The sequence below is a fragment of the Phocoena sinus genome, chromosome 13 (assembly GCF_008692025.1).
Source record: "Phocoena sinus isolate mPhoSin1 chromosome 13, mPhoSin1.pri, whole genome shotgun sequence".
Classification (NCBI taxonomy): domain Eukaryota; kingdom Metazoa; phylum Chordata; class Mammalia; order Artiodactyla; family Phocoenidae; genus Phocoena; species Phocoena sinus.
This window is the reverse complement of record NC_045775.1, coordinates 21,937,708-21,962,379: the sequence shown is the minus strand read 5'-3', so window position 1 is coordinate 21,962,379 and position 24,672 is coordinate 21,937,708. Positions and strand designations below refer to the sequence as shown.

At 37.4% G+C, this 24,672-nt stretch overlaps 1 protein-coding gene across 9 annotated transcripts in view; it reads right to left on the bottom strand.

Annotated features, from left to right (window-relative positions):
• The window catches only part of BABAM2 (BRISC and BRCA1 A complex member 2), a 451,346-nt gene that overhangs the window by 281,784 nt on the left and 144,890 nt on the right, over window positions 1–24,672 (bottom strand). For all 9 annotated transcript variants that reach the window (XR_004352840.1, XM_032652850.1, XM_032652849.1 and 6 more), the window contains one exon: window positions 19,330–19,404. Coding sequence is in view for 8 of the 9 variants with exons in the window: in XM_032652850.1 (XP_032508741.1) it covers window positions 19,330–19,404 (75 nt within the window). In the remaining variant the exon portion in view is untranslated. The remainder of the gene's footprint in view (window positions 1–19,329; window positions 19,405–24,672) is intronic.

The following is a 24,672-nucleotide window of genomic DNA, read 5'->3' as shown; positions in this document are numbered from 1 at the left end:
GCTTTCAAGTGAGACAAACCTGAACTGAAACCCTGTGCCCTGCCACATACAGATAAGGTAACCCACGTAACCCAGTTAACTTCTCTCAGTTTTCGTTTCCTCATCTAAAAAAAAGGAGACAATAATGTCTTCATGTACATGTCAAACCTTTTCTGATCATAAATGATGGAAACCCAAATGATACTCACTTAAGCAAAAAAGATTATTTATTGGAAAACTATTGGAAAGGCTCAAAAACTCCAAACAACAGCTGGTCATAGGAGTTAGAGCCAAGACAGGTCCTCAGACCTCAAGGAATGAAACCAAAAACCTCACCACTGACAGTACTGTTTCTCTCTCTCTCCTCTGTACTTCTTTTTCCATACTGGCTTTCTTCATTCCACTATGTAGAGGTGTACTGTCCAATATAGTAGCCATTAACCAAATGTGACTACTGAGCACTTGGAATAGGACTAGTTTGAACTAAGAGGTGGTAAAGAGTAATATACATACCAGGCTTAAATGGCTTAGTACAAAAAATATATATAATATGTCTCATTAATAATTTTCATTTTGATTATATATTGAAATACTATTTTGAATAATGATGGATTAAATAAAATATATTATTAAAACTACTTCTACCTGTTTCTTCTTAGTTCTTTATGTGGCAACTAGAAATTACATACATAGCTCATATATGTGACTTGCATTACATTTCTACTGGGCAGTGCTACCAAAAAACTACAAAAACAACCAGAAAACAATTAACAAAATGACAGTAAGTACACACCTATCAATAATTACATTAAATGTTTTTTACATTTACATGTTTGTTACATTAACAAACTAAATGCACCAAACGGCTGAATTGTTAAAAAAAAGACCTCTATATAAGCTGCATATAATAGACCCCCTTAAGATCTAAAGGCACACACACATTGAAAGTGAGGGAATGGAAAAAGATCTTCCATGCAAATGGAAACAAACAAACAAAAAAGCTGGGGTACCAATACTTATATCAAAATAGACTTTAAAATAAAGACTGTTACAAGAGACAAAGGACATTACATAACACTCAAGGGATCAATCCGACAAGAAGATGTAACAATTGTAAATCTAAATGCACTCAACACAGAAGCACCTAAATACAAAAATTTAATACAAAAATAAAGGGAGAAATTGACAATAACACAGTAACAGCAGGAGACTTTAAACCCCACTTACATCAGTGACAGTTCATCCGACAGAAAATCAATAAGGAAAAACTGGCTTTAAATGACACATTAGATCAAATGGACTTATATGTATATTCATTCCATCCAAAAGCAGCAGAATACACATTCTTTTCAAGTGCATATGGACTATTCCCCAAAATAGATAACATGCTAGACCACAAAACAAACCTTAATAAATTTGAAAAGAATGAACTCAAACCAAGTATCTTTTCTGATCATAACAGTAGGAGACTAGAAATTGACTACAAGGAAAAAAACCACAAACACATGGAGGCTTACAATATGCTGCTAAAGAACCGCTGGGTCACTGAAGAAATCAAAGAGTAAATAAATATATATCTGCAGACAAATGAAAATGGAAACACAATGATACAAAAATCTACGGGATACAGGGTGGAGTAAAGATGGAGTATTAGAAGGACATGGGATTCACATCTCCTCACAACTAGGGCACCTACCAGGCACTGGTGGGGGGCCAAGGACACCTAAGGGGACGGGAGGAACCCCCAGTGACTGGGTAGGACATGGGGTGTGACAGGAATTAAGGAGGAGGAGAAGTGGAGGCGGGATGAGACTGGCGCCCCAGAGGGGCGGCTAGGGAAGAGGAAGGGATCCCACACCTGAAGGGGGAGATTGGGCAACCACTGAGAGGACAGAGAATCAAAATGGAGCGTGGCCAGGTTTCCCCTGCCCACTTGGGCCACCAGGACCCTGCTGAGATCCTGGGCCTGGTCCTCTGCCCACCTAGGACTCCTCCAGCTGTGCGAGTCCTGAGGGAGTGGGAGGGAGGGAAGGGGGAGCAAAAGTAAAGGCCAGACCTCCGGGACTGGCACCCCTGAGGGGTGGCTGGGGGAGGGGAAGGGTTCCAACACCCAGCGGGACCCACCCAAGGTTAGGGGTCCAGTGGTGACACAGGAGACCCTGGGGGAGACAGTGGGGGAGGGAAGCGAAGGAACGGACGGGAATGCAGCCAGTGCTTTCCCAGTCCACTTAGGTACTGGGGAGCCTATTGGGCTCCTGGGCTTAATCCACTGCCCTCGCAGCCTCCCTCCTGCCCTGCAGAACCCAAGGCCTGCCCCTACAGCCCCACCCAGAGCCTCACCTCTACACACTGAGACCCCCTCCAATGCACTGGGCCTAAACCCCACCCACACACCCTCACTCAGGGCCCTACCTCCAAACTCTGGAACCCCACACTCCAGAGGCCCTCCTTTCAATGGGCTGCGCCTCCCCTTCTGCTCTGGTCCTAAGCAGAGGCCCCGCCCACTCTTGAACCGTTGCCCCACCTAGGCCCCGCCCCTGCCCCGCCGCACACTCAAACATCACCCCTCCACACACACCTAGGTCCCGCCCCACCCTAAATGCCGCCCCTGCCTAGGTTCCACCCCCGCCTAAACTCCACGCCCATACCAAGGATTTATTTATTTTGGTTTTTTTTTTTCTTTCTTCCTCTTTTTAGATCAGGGTTCTATTTTACCTTCTTGATTCATTGTTGTTGATACTTTTATATTTTTAGTTTTCCTAATAAGGCTTTTATTTTTCTAATTTTATTTTATTCTTTATACTTTGCTATTGTTCCCTCCTTTTAGCTTGTTTCCCCCCCACCTGTTCTTTTTTCATTGTGGTTTTAATTTACCTTGTTGCATTTGTCTCAATTATAGTTTTATTTTTCCTAATATATATTATATCTTTCTAATTTTATTTTGTTTTTTATTCTTTGATATTGTACTGCTATTTTTCTTTCTTTCTTTTACTTTTTTTTTTTTTTTTTTTACCATGCCACAAACCTTGTGGGATCTTGGTTCCCAGGCCGGAGGTCAGGCCTGAGCTCCTGTGGTGGGAGCTCCAAGTCCAAACCACTGGACTAACAGAGAACCTCGGACCCCACGGAATATCACTTGGAGTGAGGCCTCACAGAGGTCCTCATCTCAGCACCAAGACCTGGATCTATCCAACTGCCTGGAAACTCCAGTGCTGCACGTCTCAGCCAAACAACCAGTAAGACAGGAATAGCGCACCACCCATCAAAAAAAAAAAAAAAAAAGAAAAAAAGAAATGACAAAAAAATATGTTACAGACGAAGGAGCAAGGTAAAATCCTACAACACCAAATAAATGAAGATGAAATAGGCAACCTACCTCAATAAGAATTCAGAGTAATGATAGTAAAGATGATCCAAAATCTTGGAAATAGAATGGAGAACATACAAGAAATATTCAACAAGGTTGTAGAGAGCAAACAGTGATGAACAACACAATTACTGAAATTAAAAATACTCTAGAAGGAATCAGTAGCTGAATAACTGAGGCTGTAGAACGGATAAGGGACCTGGAAGATAAAATAGTGGAAATAACTACTGCAGAGCAGAATAAAGAAAAAACAATGAAAAGAATTGAGGACAGTCTCAGAGACCTCGGGGACAACATTAAACACACCAACATCTGAATTGGAGGGGTCAGAGAAGAAGAAGAGAAAAAGAAAGGGTCTGAGAAAATACTTTAAGAGGTTATACTCTAAAACTTCCCTAACATGAGAAAGGAAATAGTCAATCAAGTCCAGGAAGCACAGAGAGTCCCATACAGGATAAACCCAAAGAGAAACACACCAAGACACACACTAATCAAGCTATCAAAAATTAAATACAAAGACAACATATTAAAGGCAGCAAGGGAAAAGCAACAAATAACATACAAGGGAATCCCCGTAAGGTTAACAGCTGATATTTCAGCAGCAACTCTGCAAGCCAGAAGGGACTGGCAGGACATATTTAAAGTGATGAAAGGGAAAAACCTACAACCAAGATTACTCTATCTAGCAGGGATCTCGTTCAGATTCAATGGAGAAATCAAAAGCTTTACAGACAGGCAAAAGCTAAGAGGATTCAGCACCACCAAACCAGCTCTACAACAAATGCTAAAGGAACTTCTCTAAGCAGGAAACACAAGAGAAGAAAAGGACCTACGAAAACAAACCCAACACAATTAAGAAAAAGGTCATAGGAACATACATATCGATAATTACCTTAAACATGAAGGGATTAAATGATCCAACCAAAAGACACAGGATTGCTGAATGGATACAAAAACAAGACCCATATATATGCTGTCTACAAGAGACCCACTTCAGACCTAGGGACACATACAGACTGAAAGTGACGGGATGGAAAAAGATATTCCATGCAAATGGAAATCAAAAGAAAGCTGGAGTAGCAATATTCATATCAGATAAAATAGACTTTAAAATAAAGAATGTTATAAGAGACAAGGAAGGACACTACATAATGATCAAGGGATCAATCCAAGAAGAAGATATAACAATTAAAAGTATATATGCACCCAACATAGGAGCACCTCAATACATAAGGCAACTGCTAACAGCTATAAAAGAGGAAATCGACAGTAACACAATAATAGTGCGGTACTTTAACACCTCATTTACACCAATGGACAGGCCATCCGAAATGAACATAAATAAGGAAACAGAAGTTTTAAATGACACAATAGACCAGATAGATTTAATTGATATTTATAGGACATTCCATCCAAAAACAGCAGATTACACTTTCTTCTCAAGTGTGCACAGAACATTCTCCAGGATAGATCACATCATGAGTCACAAATCAAACCTCAGTAAATTTAAGAAAATTGAAATCATATCAAGCACCTTTTCTGACCACAATGCTATGAGATCAGAAATGAATTACAGGGGAAAAAAAGGAGCAAACACAAACACATGGAGGCTAAACAATACGTTACTAAATAACCAAGAGATCACTGAAGAAATCAAAGAGGAAATCAAAAAATGCCTAGAGACAAATGACAATGAAAACACGACGATCCAAAACCTATGGGATGCAGCAAGAGCAGTTCTAAGAGGGAAGTTTATAGCTATACAAGCCTACCTCAAGAAACAAGAAAAATCTCAAATAAACAATCTAACCTTACGCCTAAAGGAAACAGAGAAGGAACAAACAAAACCAAACTTAGTAGAAGGAAAGAAATCATAAAGATTAGAGCAGAAATAAGTGAAATAGAAACAAAGAAAACAATAGCAAAGATCAATAAAACTAAAAGCTAGTTCTTTGACAAGATAAACAAAATTGATAAACCATTAGCCAGACTAATCAAGAAAAAGAGAGAGAGGACTCAAATCAATAAAATTAAAAATGAAAAAGGAGAAGTTACAACAGACACCGCAGAAATAGAAAGCATCCTAAGAGACTACTACAAACAACTCTACGCCAATAAAATGGACAACCTGGAAAAAATGGACAAATTCTTGGAAAGGTATAACCTCCCAAGAATGAACCAGGAAGAAACAGAAAATATGAACAGACTAATCACAGGTAATGAAATTGAAACTGTGATTAAAAATCTTCCAACAAAAAAAGTCCAGGACCACATAGCTTCACAGGTGAATTCTATCAAACATTTAAGAGGAGCTAACACCCACCCTTCTCAAACTCTTCCAAAAAATTGCAGAGGAAGGAACACTCCCAAACTCATTCTATGAGGCCACCATCACCCAGATACCAAAACCAAAGATACTACAAAAAAAGAAAATTACAGACCAGTATCACTGATGAATATAGACGCAAAAACCCTCAACAAAATACTAGCAAACAGAATCCAACAACACATTAAAACGATCATACAAAGATCAAGTTTATCCCAGGCATTCACAGATTCCTCAATATATTCAAATCAATCAATGTGACATACCATATTAACAAATTGAAGAATAAAAACCGTACGATCATCTCAACAGATGCAGAAAAAGCTTTTGACAAAATTCAACACACATTTATGATAAAAACTCTCCAGAAAGTGAGCATAGAGGGAACCTACCTCAACATAATAAAGGCCATATACAACAAACCCACAGTAAACATCATTTTCAATGGTGAAAAAGTGAAAGCATTTCCTCTAGCATCAGGAACAAGACAAGGATGTCCACTCTCACCACTGTTATTCAACATAGTTTTGGAAGTCCTACCCATGGCAATCAGAGAAGAAAAAGAAATAAAAGGAATACAAATTGGAAAAGAAGTAAAACTGTCACTGTTTGCAGATGACATGATACTACACATAGAGAATCCTAAAGATGCCACCAGAAAACTACTAGAGCTAATCAGTGAATTTGGTAAAGTTGCAGGATACAAAATTAATGCCCAGAAATCTCTTGCATTCCTATATACTAATGATGAAAAATCTGAAAGAGAAATTAAGGAAACACTCCCATTTACCACTGCAACAAAAAGAATAAAATACCTAGGAATAAACCTACCTAGGGAGACAAAAGACCTGTATGCAGAAAACTATAAGACACTGATGAAAGCAATTAAAGATGATACCAACAGATGGAGAGTTATACAATGTTCTTGAATTGGAAGAATCAACATTGTGAAAATGACTATACTACCCAAAGCAATCTACAGATTCAATGCAATCCCTATCAAATTACCAATGGCATTTTTTGCAAAACTAGAACAAAAAATCTTAAAATCTGTATCAAGACACAAAAGACCCTGAATAGCCAAAGCAGTCTTGAGGGAAAAAAGCGAACCTGGAGGAATCAGACACCCTGACTTCAGACTATATTACAAAGCTACAGTAATCAAGACAATATGGTACTGGCACAAAAAAAGAAATATAGATTAATGGAACAGAACAGAAAGCCCAGAGATAAACCCACGCACTTATGGTGAGCTAATCTATGACAAAGGAGGCAAGGATACACAATGAAGAAAAGACAGTCTCTTCAATAAGTGGTGCTGGGAAAACTGGACAGCTACATGTAAAAGAATGAAATTAGAACACTCCCTAACACCATACACAAAAATAAACTCAAAATGGATTAGAGACCCAAATGTAAGACTGGACACCATAAAACTCTTAGAGGAAAACATAGGGAGAACACTCTATGACATAAATCATAGCAAAGTATGTTTTGATCCACCTCCTAGAGAAATGGAAATAAAAACAAAAATAAACAAATGGGACCTAATGAAACTTCAAAGCTTTTGCGTAGCAAAGGAAACCATAAACAAGACAAAAAGAGAACCCTCAGAATGGGAGAAAATATTTGCAAATGAATCAACAGACAAAGGATTAAGCTCCAAAATATATAAACAGCTCATGCAGCTCAATATCAAAAAAACAAACAACCCAATCAAGAAGTGGGCAGAAGACCTAAATAGACATTTCTCCAAAGAAGACATACAGATGGCCACGAGGCACATGAAAAGCTGCTCAACATCACTAATTATTAGAGAAATGCAAATCAAAACTACAATGAGGTATCACCTCACACCAGTTAGAATGGGCATCATCAGCAAATCTATGAACAACAAATGCTGGAGAGGGTGTGGAGAAAAGGGAACCCTCTTGCACTGTTGGTGGGAATGGAAATTGATACAGCCACTATGGAGAACAGTATGGAGATTCCTTAAAAAACTAGAAATAGAACTACCATATGACCCAGCAATCCCACTACTGGGCATATACCCACAGAAAAGCATAATTCAAAAAGACACATGCACCCCAGTGTTCATTGCAGCACCATTTACAATAGCCAGGTCATGGAAGCAGTCTAAATGCCCATCGACAGTTGAATAGATAAAGAAGATGTGGTACATATATACAATAGAATATTACTCAGCCATCAAAAGGAACGAAACTGAGCCATTTGTTGAGACTTGGATGGATCTAGAGAGTGTCATACAGAGTGGAGTAAGTCAAAAAGAGAAAAACAAATACCGTATATTAACGCATATATGTGGAACCTAGAAAAATGGTACAGATCAACCGGTTTGCAGGGCAGAAATTGAGACACAGATGTAGAGAACAAATGTATGGACACCAAGGGATGTCTGCATTTCCTAATCCTTCACAGATTGACGGCTTCATAAAATACATTAAAAATTCGTTCTTATAAAAGGAAAAAAATTTTAAACATCAAAATGCAAACCCAATATTTTTATCATTATAGTCAACAGACATGATTATTCTGTCAAATTGCTTTAAATGTTTCTAAAGACTATCAATTCTGTACTTATCTCACCATGAACCAAAACATACACTCTGGGTAGCACTGACTAGAACGTTCTGACTGCACCCTTCCTCTCTCTCATTTTCTCAGGTTGATCATTGAGTTAGGTGAGTAAGCACATCAGCTAACAGGTATGAAAACTTCAGCAAGTCTGAAATGTGGTCACTTAGAGCCTTAATATTCAGTTTTACACCCCTTGAACCCTATCAGCCTCATTTCCCTCTTCCTTCTCCCCAATCATTTTATATATGTCTCCTGGCACACTTCTCTTCCTAAATACAATCCCAATCATAGTACTACTCAAAGCAATTACTCAAAACAATCTCTAAACTCCCTAGTTGAATATTTAAGGCTCTGTCTGTATCATTATATCTTTAAAATGCCTTTCTTTTCTTATCTCCCACTAGTCTGTATACATGTTCTGTGATTTAGGCAAACTAGACATTTCTGCTGTTCTCCAAATGTTCTTTCATTGCCACCTAAAACCACGCTCATATTGTCCCTAGCTTCTCTCTATCAGTACGAGTCTTTCAGGCCCATTTCAAATGTCACCTCCTTTATAAAGGTCTTTTCTAACTAGATGTAATCTCTCACCAACCCATTAAAGAACTTTGTACTTCTCTTAGGGTACTTAAATTATTATGACTTGCATTACTATTGACCATGCAATCATCTTATGCCCCAAACCAGATTTTACTTTTATTTGAATTGTAGGTCCGCTGATTGATGAAAATGGATTAATGGTAACAGATGACACTGATAAAGTGACACTAGCCCTGTCATGTGCCAGGTGGTAACCTTATGATGTGGGGAGAGGAAATGTCACCATTGAGAAAACAGCTCCGAATAAAAAATGGTAAACCTGTAATGATCACAGCCTATAATTCCTGTTACCCTCACTGTGCTACTTGGTTCCAATCCATACTTCCCTTTCTGAATTATAGGTGGCAATACCTCCCCCATAAACAGGCTGAACAAAAAGGGTAAATTCAAAAGGACAGTATGAAGGGATTAGTCTATACTTTGCCTTAAAAAACCAGCTGCATAAAACAGGATTAGAAAAACAAGGAAGTCTGGGTTTTTTTTACAAACTCAATAAATACTCAATAAATGGTGAAGTTCAAAGTTCTAATGAACACTGACCTGATCAATCCTATCTGAAATTTTGTGCTTATTTCTGGACACCACAGTTTAAGAGAGATGCTGGCAATCTGGAATACCTCCTGAAGAGAAGTATGAGGACAGAGAAGGTTTTAAAATCTTATGACATGTAAGTATAAAGGACGAAAGCTGCCTAGCCTATAAAAGAACAGAATCTCTGGTTGTTTGAATACAATTGTTTTTGCTGTAATGTGAAAATGTATTCCTTTAAAAAATTGCATTTTAGTAAACTACACATTAAGAATAAGAGGCTTATGAGAAAAATATGGCAAGGCTAGACCTTACTTGACAGTTAGTCACTTGTACAACTTTGTAACCACAGCATTAACAAAAAACCAAAGTAAATCCAATAAAACTCTAATATACTTAAAATGACATGCTATATTCGTAATAAACAAAGAATTATTATACTAAATATAGGACTTTAAAAAAGCTGAAGATAACTTAATGAAAGGGGCTACAAGGAAAGGTTGAAACTGCTGAGTTATAGGAAAGAGTAGAGGGACATCATCATTAGAAGTTACAGCGGAGAAGCAGGTTTTGGACAAAATGTAATGATGCCAGAGAGGGAAAGCTCTGGCTTATTGCCTTGTGTTTGTTTCTTTTCCACAAAGATGGGGAGAAATCATGCTACAAATACTTAAATACAGAGTGTACAGCAAAACTGAGCCACGTGAAAGGAATGGAGTGAATGGACATTGTGTGCCATACAAAAACCCTCCACAGCTTGTTAGTTCATCTGCATTAGTGTACTTGCATTCAGCTGCTGTTATTCAGTGGTCAAACTATTAACTAAACCATGGCAACTTCTGCCTTATACTGACATACTTCCACTATCTATCAGTTGGGTGTGAACTAATCCATGTTACTAAAGCATTGTATGTAACAGAATACACTGTACTTGAAGAACTATCAAGATATATGGGGACAGGGTAGCAAAGCAGGTCAACTGATAGTGATTTGAGACACAGCTCCATTCTAAAATTATAATTTAGAAGATAAAAACACAAGTACACCATAAAAAAATAAAAGCAAAAGAAAACAATGAAAGAAAACTGAAAGGAGGAAGTTCACAGAAGCTGCCTGTGACTATTCTTCATTTTCAGTAGGGAAAAATACTACTGTCAGAATTACCATAAATTATATCTGAAAATTCGGGGCAAGTGAAAATTTGGGTTTTGAATTCTAGATGGGGGAAAAACAGGACAGAAGAAAAAAGAAGTAGTAAACATTACTCTATCTTAATTTCAATGAAATGCTTACTTTCTTCCTAGACCACAATAAATTCAATACTTTGAAATATAAATTAATGACTAAATAAAATCAAAACCATTTCTTTTCTGCATTTACTCCAAGCTCAGAAATGTATTAAGTACCATAATATTCATCATCTCATTGATATTCCCAACAATCCAATGTGTTGTGCTATAGCCTAACCACATTTTAACAGTTAGGGAAACTAAGACTTGGAAGAAAATTTAGTAAACTGTATGCTGCTGACAGATTATTTAAAAATAAGAGAGAAGATGGAATAAAGGAAGGAAGAAAACAAGGAAGGAAAGGAAGAGAGGAGGGAAGAAAGAGGGAGGGAGACTTCAACCAAGCTGAAGGTGCTAGTAAAATAAAAACAAAGAGACCATGGTATTAAAATCCACTTAAACTCACTGAACCAAATCCTTTTTCTCATCTTTCTATGATGCCCCAGGTGCCTTTGTGAAGAATGTCCCCCACCCTCCATCCCATAATTTAGGAAAGGGACCAACAAACAATTGTCTGCAGTCCAAAGCCAGTCCAATGTCTATTTTTTTAAACAAAGTTTTACTGGGATTCAGACACAATCATTGATTTAGATATTGTCCGTAGCTGCTTTCATGCTGTGACAGCAAAGTTAAGTAGTTGTGATGGAGACCACATGGCCTACAAGCCTAAAATTTTACTATCTTGTGATTAAGCCTCAAATGCAGATTTTGGCTCAATTTTAGCAATGATAAAGTAGAATTATTACTGGAATTAAAAGCACTCTACTTTTGTGGCACGTTCTTCCAGGTACATATTCCTACTTTTATAAAAGTATGCCTACTCCGATTTGATTAGACAGAAACTATTTCCTTTCAGATAAGATGAGGGTTTCCTGTGAATTCTTTATGGTCTTTCAAGCACCAGACAACTGTTTTGTTTAAAACCAGATTTCACAAGAGTGAGTTAAAGCAGTCTTTATTTCTAAAAGCTGCTTATTAAGTGTGACTTTATTGGATCCAAAAAATTCCCTAAACTAAAAGGTATCAAATTCTTGGTTTTTTCTTTTTAACATCTTTATTGGAGTATAACTGCTTTACAATGGTGTGTCAGTTTCTGCTTTATCACAAAGTGAATCAGCTATACACATATATATATATATATATATCCCAATATCTCCTCCCCCTTGTGTCTCCCTCCCACCCTCCCCCCCATCCCACCCCTCTAGGTGGTCACAAAGCACCGAGCTGATCTCCCAATGCTACGCAGCTGCTTCCCACTGGCTATCTATTTTATAGCTGGTAATGTACATATGTCCATGCCACTCTCTCACTTCGTCCCAGCTTGCCCTTCCCACTCCCCGTGTCCTCAAGTCCATTCTCTTCGTCTGTGTCTTTATTCCTGTCCTGCCCTTAGGTTCTTCAGAACCATTTTTTTTAGATTCCATATACATGTGTTAGCATATGGTATTTGTTTTTCTCTTTCTGACTTACTTCACTCTGTATGACAGACTCTAGGTCCATCTACCTCCCTACAAATAACTCAATTTTGTTTCTTTTTATGGCTGAGTAATACTGCATTGTGCCACATCTTCTTTATCCCTTCATCTGTCGATGGACACTTAGGTTGCTTCTATGTACTGGCTATTGTAAATAGTTCTGCAGTGAACATTGTGGTACATGACTCCTTTTGAATTATCGTTTTCTCAGGGTACATGTCCAGTAGTGGGATTGCTGGGTCGTATGGTAGTGCTATTTTTAGTTTTTTAAGGAACCTCCATAATGTTCTCCATAGTGGCTGTATCATTTTACATTTCCACCAACAGTGCAAGAGGGCTCCCTTTTCTCCACACCCTCTCCAGCATTTAATGTTTGCAGATTTTTTGATGCTGGCCCTTCTGACTGGTGTGAGGTGATACATCATTGCAGTTTTGATTTGCATTTCTATAATGATTAATGATGTTGAGCTTCCTTTCATGTGTTTGTTGGCAATCTGTATATCTTCTTTGGAGAAATGTCTATTTAGGTCTTCTGCCCATTTTTCAATTGGGTTGTTTGTTTTCTTGATATTGAGCTGCATGAGTTGCTTGTAAATTTTGGAGATTAATCCTTTGTCAGTTGCTTCATTTGCAAATATTTTCTCCCATTCTGAGGGTTGTCTTTTCGTCTTGTTTATGGTTTCCTTTGCTGTGCAAAAGCTTTGAAGTTTCATTAGGTCCCATTTGTTTATTTTTGTTTTTATTTCCATTTCTCTAGGAGGTGGGTCAAAAAGGATCTTGCTGTGATTTATGTCATAGAGTGTTCTGCCTATGTTTTCCTCTAAGAATTTCATAGTGTCGGCCTTACACTTAGGTCTTTAATCTATTTTGAGCTTATTTTTGTGTATGGTGTTAGGGAGTGTTCTAATTTCATTCTTTTACATGTAGCTGTCCAGTTTTCCCAGCACCATTTATTGAAGAGACTGTCTCTTCTCCATTGTATATTCTTGTCTCTAAAAGGTATCAAATTCTGAAGCATCTTTTAAAATGTGTGGTTTAGATGAAAAATTTTGTAATGAATAGTCTTTGAATTTATATTCATTTATCAGGATCAGCGGGCTTGTTAATGTTTGCTACCTTATGCTTGCTGAGAAAAAACTATAATCAATACATATCACTCTAACAAGCTTGTTATATTTTAAAAAAGAGAATATTTGGGGGAAGTTATCAGTTTCCTTCCTAGAAAATATGTAAAAATAAATGGACTTTCAAATAATTCCAAATAATAAAGAACAATGCAAGAATTCATTAAAAAAAAAAAATCCAGGGAGATTAATCAGCCTAATTCTCTTCTTCCGGCTGCAGAGAATGCAAAATCCTCCCCAGTTCCTAAGGAAAGGTGAGAAGAGTGAGGAATTTTAAAGCTGCAAATTTACTAATACTCAATCTTTGATGACAAGTCACATTTTGTGACTGTCATACACACACTTTTTCAACAGTCACACTATTACCTATTTTCCCCTACTATATGAAAGAATGATAGCGCCCCACTCTCACCACTTTTATTCAACATAGTACTGGAAGTCCCAGCCATAGCAATCAGACAAGAAAAAGAAATAAAAGGAATCCAAGTTGGAAAGGAAGAAGTAAAACTGTCACTGTTTGCAGATGACATGATACTATACATAGAAAATCCTAAAGATGCCACCAAAAAACTACTAGAGCTCATCAATAAATTCAGTAAAGTTACAGGATACAAAACTCATATACAGAAATCTGTTGCATCTCTATACATTAACAAAGAACTATTAGAAAGTGAAATTAAGGAAACAATCCCATTTACAATCACATCCAAAAAAATAAAATAAAATAGCTAGGTATAAACTTACCTAAGGAAGTAGAAGACCTGTATTCAGAAAACTATAAGACACTGATGAAAGAAACTGAAGATGACACAACAGATGGAAAGATATAACGTGTTCACAGATTGGAAGAATTAATATTGTTAAAATAAGCACACAACACAAGGCAAGCTACAGATTCAATACAACCCCTATCAAAATATCAATGGCATTTTTTCACTGAAGTAGAACAAATAATTCTAAAATTCATATGGAAACACAAAAGACCCCTAATAGCCAAAAGAATTTTGAGAAAGAAGAACAAAGCTGGAGGTATTACATGCCCCAACTTCAGACTATGCCACAAAGCTACTGTAATCAAAACGGTATGGTACTGGCACAAAAACAGATGCATAGATCAATGGAACAGAATAGAGAGCCCAGAAATAAACCCACACACCTATGGTCAAATAATCTATGACAAAGGAGGCAAGAATATACAATGGAGAAAAGACAATCTCTTCAATAAGCAGTGCTGGGAAAACTGGACAGCTACATGTAGAAGAATGAAATATGAACATTTTCTCACACCATATACAAAAATAAGCTCAAAATGCATTAAAGATCTGAATGTAAGTTCTGAAACCATAAAACTCCTAGAAGAAAACATAGGCAGAACACTCTTTTACATAAATCACAGCAATATTTTTCGGATCTGTCTCCTAAGGCAGAGAAAACAAAAGGAAAAATAAATAAACAGGACCTAATTAAACTTAAAAGCTTTTGCACAGCAAAGGAAATCATCGACAAAATGAAAAGGCAACCTACCAAATGGGAAAAAATATTTGCAAATGATATGACCAATAAAGAGTTACTATCCAAAATATATAAATAGCTCATACAATTCACTGTCAAAAAAATAAACAACCCATACAAACAGCTCATACAGCTCAATATCAAAAAAAAAACAACCCAATCAAGAAGTGGGCAGAAGACCTAAATAGACATTTCTCCAAAGAAGACATACAGATGGCCAATAGGCACATGAAAAGATGCTCAACATTGTTAACTATTAGAGAAATAAATCAAAACTACAATGAGGTATCACCTCACACCAGTCAGAATGGCCATCATCAAAAAGTCTACAAAAAGTAAACACTGGAGAGGGTGTGGAGAAAAAAGAACCTGCCTACACTGTTGGTGGGAATGTAAATTGGTGCAGCCACTGTGGAGAACATTACAGAGGTCCCTTAAAAAATTAAACGTAGAGTTACCATATGATTCAGCAATCCCACTGCTGGGCATGTATCTGGAAAAGATGAAAACTCTAATTCGAAATTACTCAGCCATAAAAAAGAATGAAATAATGCCATCTGCAGCAACATGGATGGACCTAGATATTATCATACTAAATGAAGTAAGTCAGACAAAGACAAATGTCATATGGTATCACTTATATGTGGAATCTAAAAAAAATTATAAAAATGAACTTATTTACAAAAGAGATATAGACTCACAGACATAGAAAACAAACTTATGGTTACCAAAGGGGAATGGGGGTGGGGCGGGAATAAATTAGGAGTTTGGGATTAACAGATACACATTACTATACATAAAATAGATAAACAATAAGGACCTACTGTATAGTAGAGGAAACTATATTCAGTATCTTATAATAACCTACAATGGAAAAGAATCTGAAGAAGAATATATGTATGTATAACTGAATCACTTTGCTGTACACACAATATTGTAAATCAACTATACTTCAATGAAAATTTTTTTTAAAAAAATAAAATAATAAATAAATAAACAACCAATTTAAAAATGGGCAGAATTAAAATAAACATTTTCCAAAAGACAAAACAAAACAAAACATACCTTTGGCCAACAGGCACGTGAAAATATGTTCAACATCAATAATCATCAGAGAAATGCAAATCAAAACCACAATGAGATATTACCTCACACCTGTCAGAATGGCTATCATCAAAAAGGTCACAAACAACAAATGTTGGCAAAGCTGCAGAGGAAAGGAAACCCTGGTACACTGTTGGTGGGAATGTAAATTGGTGCGGCCACTGTGGAAAACAGTATGGAGGTGCCTCAGAAAACTAAAAATAGAACTACCACATGATCCAGCAATTCCACTCCTGGGTATTTACGCAAAGAAAACAAAAACACTAATTCAAAAAGATACATGCACCCCCCATGCTCATAGCAGCACTAGTTATAATACCCAAGATATGGAAGCAACCTAAATGTCCATCAACAGATGAATGGATAAATAAGAGGTACTTATATACAATGGAATATTACTCAGTCATAAAAAAGAATGAAATTTTGCCATTTGCAACAACATGGATGGAGCGTATTCTCTTCAGTTGAGAAGTTCAGGGGTGCACCCCTGGGCCCAAGTAGGACAGACATGGGAAAGTCAGTCTATGCCTACCTGTAATTTATTGCCTGCTACATGGACTATGGAAGCAGAGGATTTGTACCACATTTCCCATTTCATTTATACTAGTTTGAGCTGCAGTCCTATCACCCAGAAATAAAGAATCCTAATTAATACAGAAGTTTTTTGTTTTTTTTTTACTGACTGAGTTTTTATGTAAATGATTTATCTAACCCTTTGACTTACCACAACTAAAAATAAAACTCAGACACTAAAGTCAGGACTCATTTTCAGAATAAATTCATTCTATCCCATGTAACAACCATTTACGTGGACTTCCATGGTGGCACAGTGGTTAAGAATCTGCCTGCCAATGCAGGGGACACGGGTTCGAGCCCTGGTCCGGGAAGATCCCACATGCTGCGAAGCAACTAAGCCTGTGTGCCACAACTACTGAGCCTGTGCTCTAGAGCCCGCGAGCCACAAGTAGTGAGCCCACGTGCCACAACTATTGAAGCCATCACGTCTAGAGCCCGTGCTCCGCAACAGGAGAAGCCACCGAAACAAGAAGCCCATGCACTACAATGAAGAGCAGTCCCCACTCACCACAACTAGAGAAAGCCCACACGCAGCAACAAAGACCCAACGCAGCCAAAAAAAAAAGAACCATATATGCTTGGAGTATAGTATAAGGCAAAATCATATCACTGAATACTTAATGGATTTTTCATTCTAACATCAAAAAATTTCATTGGTGGATAAAACATGTACACTTGGAAATATAAACTTATGAGTGAATGATGGCTTCATCATAGGGTGATAAAATTTCACGGTCGCAAATTGGTAGGATATGTAGTCAAACTCCATGATATCTCAATACTTAAGAGTTCTACTTTACCTTTCATTTCTTTGAGATGGTGAGGCAAAACTACATGGATGTTGTGAAGAGTATCCTAACCCTAGGAGTTTGACGAAGTTACTTTTGGACTTAGACTATCAGACAGCAGGCAGGTAATCAGATCAGGAGCATCCAAATGCAAATAACATGTAGAACAGTTCCTAATGCAAACTTAGTTTTAAGCATATAGCCAAATGTCCCAATATTATGATACAACAACTTTAGGAACTTAGATCTTAACACCCTCAGTAGGTATTCTGGATTACTTCTGGTATGCAGGTAGGTATTTTTTTGCCGTTGTTTTGTGTTATATAAGAGTTTCTCTTTTTTTTATCCTTGTTGTATTTTTTACTCTCTGCAGGAACTAAAGATCCAGAAAGACATTAGTGCTGCAAGGTAGGCATTTAATCTATAGTAGAAAAATCACTTCATTGTACTTTGGGAAGGGAAAAATGCTTTCCAATTCTGCCAAAGAGGTTCCCAATTCTGCCAAATAGGTTCCACCTTTTTCCTATCTGACTGGCAAGGAAAGTTAGGGCAAAACAGTTAGAAGTTAGAAGTTAGAATAGAAATCAAGTTAGAAGTCTTAGAATAGAAAATATGGAAATTTGGTTTTGAAGAGGAAAAAATACATAGATTATGATCCAAGAAGTATGTTTTTTCCTTTGGCCTTCAAGAACATGAGCAGAGACAACACTAAGTTCAAACAAACAGGACAACCATTCAAACTGAAAAGGCCCAACAGATCAAAACAAGGAACTATAACTGTAAATTATGGATTAAAGTGATTATATGAATAATATACTCTCATATACTACTGAATTTTGTTTTAAATGAGCAGAAATAGAGTTTTACGTGGACATATAGAGGTCAATGAGTCTGTGATCTAAGAGTTTCCAAAGAGGACTGCTTGCTATTCTAATAGAGCAAAGTAATTGCTAAAAACCAAATTAATTATGCTTGGTAATCACAGGTCACAACTCTTGGATACACAGTGGGAAAACAGTCAACTAGAAACTAAAAATGAAAGTTTAATGAGGCACAAAAATCCCATGTTCTACTTAGGGGAAAAGAAACTAATAAGTCCCTTAGATAGAATGTTTAAAAAAAAAAAAAGTGTTCCCTAATCTTTCCTATGGTCTATAGTTTATATTCCAGACTATACTGTATTTCCAGTCATTATCAAGATTAAGATCTAATGTTATTTATGACTACTATAATATGCAGGAACACTTGCACAAGGATTTTTATCTTCTCACTACACTGTAATAAATACCATTAACTCTCTGAACAACATCAAATTTGGAAGGCAGAAATTTTTCTTACATTAGAGCAAAGCTATATCACCATAGGCGGAAGATGGCTGAGGCGATACCTTAAATCACGACCCAAATCTACATCTATGATAAACTTAGGCCTTTGTCTTAAGGCTTCCTATTCAGAACTTGCTGGTTCCCTGGTCCATTTAGGCTTTTTTTCACACTAACCACAGCCTAGTGTGGATCTGGATTTCCTCTACAAAGCATTTTGCAGACCCCTTCCCAAAGTAGCTGCACCCAAGCCACAAGTTGCCTGCATCATATTTTAAAGAATGCCATATACACTGGCCTAACTCAATTCTAGGTCTCTCCAGGACAGTCCAACTTTCAAGGTACCCGGGATCAACTGCGACATAAATAAAGAAAATGAAACCTCCTTTAGCACAGCATAGTTAATACGCAATCCTACTCAAAGACAGAATGCATGTTAAGATAATTTCTAAGAGAGTCTTTCATCCCCAAAAGATTATTAACCAAAGGCAGGTTTTTTTTCCAATGTTTAATTTGCTTTTACTAATTTTGTCTTATAAGGAAAAATCCATTTTGAAATGATTTTTAGGGCTACTATTTTAGCTTTTAGGTAACAGTAACTCAGTGGATCTTCAGGTAATATATTTTTTAATAGAATTCATCATCTGAACAAAATGCTGGCAAACCATGCACACATTCAGAGTTAAACAATGACTTAAAAAGCTCATTTACATTCTCACACTGATAATCACACACTTTTACCTTGAGCAGGTATGTGGGAATATTGCTGAAATCCACTGGCAACTTCAAAAGGAAACGAGCTGAAAATTCACCAGTCTGCAGGGAACAAAAAGGTTTAATAATAAGATTAAAATAAAAAATAGATTGTGAAGTGACAATTACAGCCAAGGCCACAAGTTCAACCTGTTTGAACTGCAGGTATCTTCAATTTGGGTTTCCTAACATCAAGCAAGAAAAGAAGGTTGAAAAAGTAGGGGAGGAGCAAAAAGCACTATTAAATTATTAGTTACTAAAAAGCACAATTAGAATTTTTAAAATCTGCATTTTAAATGTGCAATAGAATTATAATGCAGTAGTATTACCTTTTTGTTTTTTAAAAGGATGAAAAGAATATATGAATGTGTGATTTTTTTTTAATCCAAACAATAGGCACAGACCTGCCCATTCGATTCATCTGATTTTACTAAAGCATTCAGACCACTTCACTAATATTTATAACCCATAAGCTAATGACATAAATCACCATCCTTTACAGTATGTCTGGAAGTAAAAACAAAGGTCAAACTTCGACCCATGCATATGAAGCAGTACATCAGTGGGTACCCCAAATAAGACTCTAACCACTTGACAATCTGCTAATATCATGATCATCAACTAAAATTTTTCAGTAATTCTTTCCATGCACTAGTCTCTATAGGAAAGACGTGCAGAGGTTTGGTGATTTAAAACATTTAACTAAGCTTAAAAAATAGCTTCTATTTTTTTCTAAGAGAGAAAACTCATGTAAAAGAAAAAAGTTTCCCTCTCAATTTATGACGATGGGAAATCATAACAATATTTTTTCTTTTTTATGATGGGAAAGGCTAAGGAATCACATTTTTTTAAAAAACTTTGGCATAGTCTAGAGGAGGGGTTTTTCCAACTGGGCTATGCAGACACCTAGGGGTTCTAAGAAACCTCTGCAAAGGCAACAAAGAGGGGTGCTGAGCTGGTGGGGTCCTGAGTCTTCCAGCCTCTCTGACAGCAAGCCTGCAGTGCAGCTTGGGATTTTGACATCTTGGGTTTCATTATGAAATTCTGTTTGAATAAAGAACTCTGAGGATGATCTAGAGCTACTCTAAAGAGTGGGTCTCCACCTTTTTCACATTATGGACCACTAGACAGCTCCCTGAATCTCCACTGTCTACCCGCCTTAAAAAAATGAGCACCCTAAACCTCCCTAACGCATCTTTAAACATGGCAGGCATTTACAAATAGTTTTTATGGGTGGGTGGATGAACGCACGTAAGGAGGCATGCACACCTCTTACAGAAGATTCCACAAGAGCCACCACTCCTCTCTACAAACACCCAAGCAACTGGCTTCAAGGTCCTGGCCCTATAACCTTGAAAATGCAAACAGAAATATAAACCTTGAGCTCGAAAGATAAAAATGCTAAGTACAATCTGCATAGTTGTGTGTTGTTTTACTGCTTACAACATCTTTTAACTTACATCAACCTCTGGCTAAGGACAGAACACTTCTTCATCACCACAAGCCTAACCCCATGACAGAAAAGGCAGAAAAGAGAGAACCAAATGGACAGAATCAAAGCTGAGGTCCCAGCAGTCACTGGGTCACCAGGAATGCCAACGGTGAGAAACAGCGATACTCCTGAGAGCTGAGCGGCTGTGCTCTTCCTTTGATATTTGTTCCTCATTTCAGTAAATGGTAATTCCATTCTTTCAGTCTCTCAGACCAGAAACCTCAGAATCATTCTTGACATAGTACGGAACCCCAGTCGTGCAGGCTACTTGCAACTCAACACTTGAGAGAATAGTTAAGAGCTACTTAAGGATCTATAAACAGCTCGTCATCGTGGCCGGGAGGAGGTTTGTGAAAGATCCTAATAAAATTCTTACCTTCTGTTATAGTCCAAAATTGCTAGAAAGATGTGGTTTTAGTGTAATGTTAAGCTCCTAGGGGACTAACATATCCTGTGAAGTGTTGATTCTTTGGCCCTAAGTACAAGAAGTCATACTTTGAAAGGGTTAAGTATAGGAGCAACAGAGTTATATGGGAACTTATAAGAGGAGCATCTAGCTCAGTAGGAGTTTGGGAAGAAGAACAGAAACGGCTTCCTTTAGTGCTGCACACAGTACTATAGAGGGAGGAACACTCACAAAAGAATACACGTTCCCAACAATTGCCTCCATTCCTTCTCCTATATTCTCTATTTTTTTCCTGTTTACCCACTCACTCCCATCAGCATGCAAACATCATTAAAAAGGTCTTTCTTGACTTCATCTCCCTCTTCAGGTCCCATCTCATTTCTCTGTTCTACTTTACAAAATAATCTCCTGTAAAGAATTAGTCTATATTCGAGGTCTACATTTCCTCTTTTATTATTCTCTCCAGAACCCTCTCCCAGTCATCCTTTCCTCCACACCTCTCTACCCTCTCTACCAAAACAGCTCATCAAGGTCACCAATGACCACACCATTGCCAAATCCAATGGTCATTTCTCAGTCCTCATCTTATTACTGTTCTATCAGCCGCATTCCGACATAGCTGATCACTTTTTTCCTGGAACATTCTTTACTTGACTTCCAGGATCCCAGTCTCTCTTGGCTCTTCTCTGCTTCTCCACTGGCCCTCCCTCTGGTCTCCCCAACCTCTAAACGCTGAAGTGTACAGCGCTTAACCCCAAGACCTCTTTTCTTTATCTACACTCCCCCAGGTGAGCTCATCCAGGTTCTTGACTTGAAATACCATTTATATGCTGATGATTCCCAACTATTTTATCTCCATCCCAGACCTCTTCCTAATTTGGGTTTCATTTATCCAACTACCACGATGAAAACCAAAATCCTGATTTTGTGCTTTTCCTTTGATATTTATTCCTCATTTCAGTGAATGGCAATTTCATTCTTTCTGTCTCTCAGGCCACAAACTTAAGCGTCATCCTTGATTCCTATCTTTCTCTTGCTTCCACATTCCAAATGGCAGCAAATCCTACTGACTCCACTGTCAATTTCTATCCTCAGTCCAGCCACTTCTCACCCCCTCCACAACCACCTGATCTGAGCCATTATTATCTCCAGCCTGGATGACTGCAACTACCCCTAACTGCTTCTGCCCTTGCTCACTTGCAGTTGATTCCCATCACCACAGGCAGAGAGGTCTTTTCAACACACTCATCAGATTATGTTCCTCCTTTGCTCAAAAGTCTCAAATGGTAGGGATTTAGCTCCTTCACAGAGGAGTCTGACAAGGTAACAATTGAGCAAAGATGTGAAAAATACACAAACAAATGTGTATTTTTGAAAACAACAACAAAAGGAGTGAAATGTGAGATTTAAAAAATTAAAACAGCTCTTGTACATATAAGGTAGCCGGAAAGATAATTACATATTTAGCACTTGGACTCATTTGAACTGCTAGTTATTTTAGTCCATGCACTGCACTGTAGCTCTTTTGCCCTATTTTAGTTTGTACAATGTATTTTTATTCTACTGGCTATTTTAGACCAACATTCTTTTAAAAATGCTCAGACAATCCCTACTTTATCCCTTCTCAAAATGTTGATCCTAGAACTAATATAAATTTATGTTTATTGGCAAAAGACTGATTTATACAGCTAAATTTGTAATAAGAGAAATGCTGATCTCAGGACTAATATTAATTTGTGTTTATCAGCAATGGGCTGATTTACACAACTAAATTCAAAATAAAAGAACTTAGAGTGTGAAAAGAATTTGGTCTACTAGAAACCATAAAAAGTGCTTTATCATCTCCAACTTTCAAGCCTACTATACATTCTTTATTTTGCCTTTGAGAGAATAAAGAAAACTTAGTACTTGTTTCTAACAGCATTGGAAATGTTGGAGACTTACGTTCTAGAATTCAGTTTTCAGTTCTGCCACTGATTTTCCTTGTGACCTATAAGCTAATCTTTTTTTGTAAAACTGAGTAAATGGTGATTTAAAACATGCCTTAATGTAAAATCTGAGCCATAAACATCGTATGAGGAGCAAAAGACAAGTGAAAAATCCTCCTGGAGTTCTCCCTCAGACAGTGACCCTTCCTTTGTTTTTAAATTTGAAGTTCCAACAGTTATTCAAGCAATTTACTGCCACTCTGTTGCAACGTCAAAGATTGCTTCCATAGCAATCTTTCCTGTAAGCCGAAAATGAGCCATTTAGATGTAGCCAAGTCAACATAATCGTTTGATTTTCTTTTTATCAATCCTTGGTCAAATCTTCTCTTGGATAGATGTAGAAGATTATCTGACCTATGACTGTTAAAATGTCAGCCGTTCTGCCAACTGCCTTAATGGCAATTTTCCCAGCATTAGCAATAAATATGTGCATCGTTCCTTTTTCAAGTTATAGTACCTTGGCAAGTAACTTAAAATAACAACATGGAGTTTTGGCAATTTATTAAGTCTCAGCTTTTCTTCTGGTAATAGCAGCTGTGGCATAGTTCTCTTTTCCTTTCAAAAGTGACAGGTAGACATCTTGTGCGGAATGGATTCCAAACCCAGGTTGCTCTGCAAAGGGAAATTTCATTTCCTTTCTTAGAGACTGTTCGCTGTCAACAAGCAAGCTGTCATCTGAAACTGACTGCTCTTACTGCTTAGGTAGCTAAAAGCTAAGAAATACTCAACAGTGGCTATAACTTTAGCTGGAGAGCCTGGTAGGGATGATTCTTTAAATAGACTCTGACAACCAATAGCCTAAATCTGGAGGATGCTCCTTGTTAAACACATAATTATCTACCACATGTGAGAAGGAAAGCCAAAGTTAGTCTGATTAGAACATCTCACACTTCACAAAAATGTTTTCTAAGATATATCATTTAATTATTCCCAAACCCTGTTCAGCAGATATAATTCATTTATACCTATTTTAGAAATGAGAAAACTGAGGCTTAGTCAAGAAACCTGCCTGCAGTCATTGAGAGAGTAATAAAGAGTCAGAACTCAACCTTAAGACTTAAAATGTATTCATCCATTCATTACTGTAGATTAAGAGCCTAAAATCTGCCAGGCCCTGCAGATACGAGGCACTGCAAATATAGTGAGTAAAAGAGACACGATCCCTGCCCTCCCTCCTGGAGCTTACGGTCTAGTGAGTGAGTCAGACATTAATCCAAAATAACACTCCTATAAATTACAACCTGTGAAAAATACTATCCATGAAAGGGCAGAGTGCTCTGAGAGCATTTTCAAGAAGACCTGGCCTGTTCAGGCTTTGGGGCTCATGACTTGAGGGAACTTTAAAAAGCCGAGTCAAAAGACCATGTGGAAAAATAGACAATTAATACCAGCCAGGAAAACTGTGAAGAAGAAAAGCAATGAGAGGAGGCTAGTCACCCCAGATA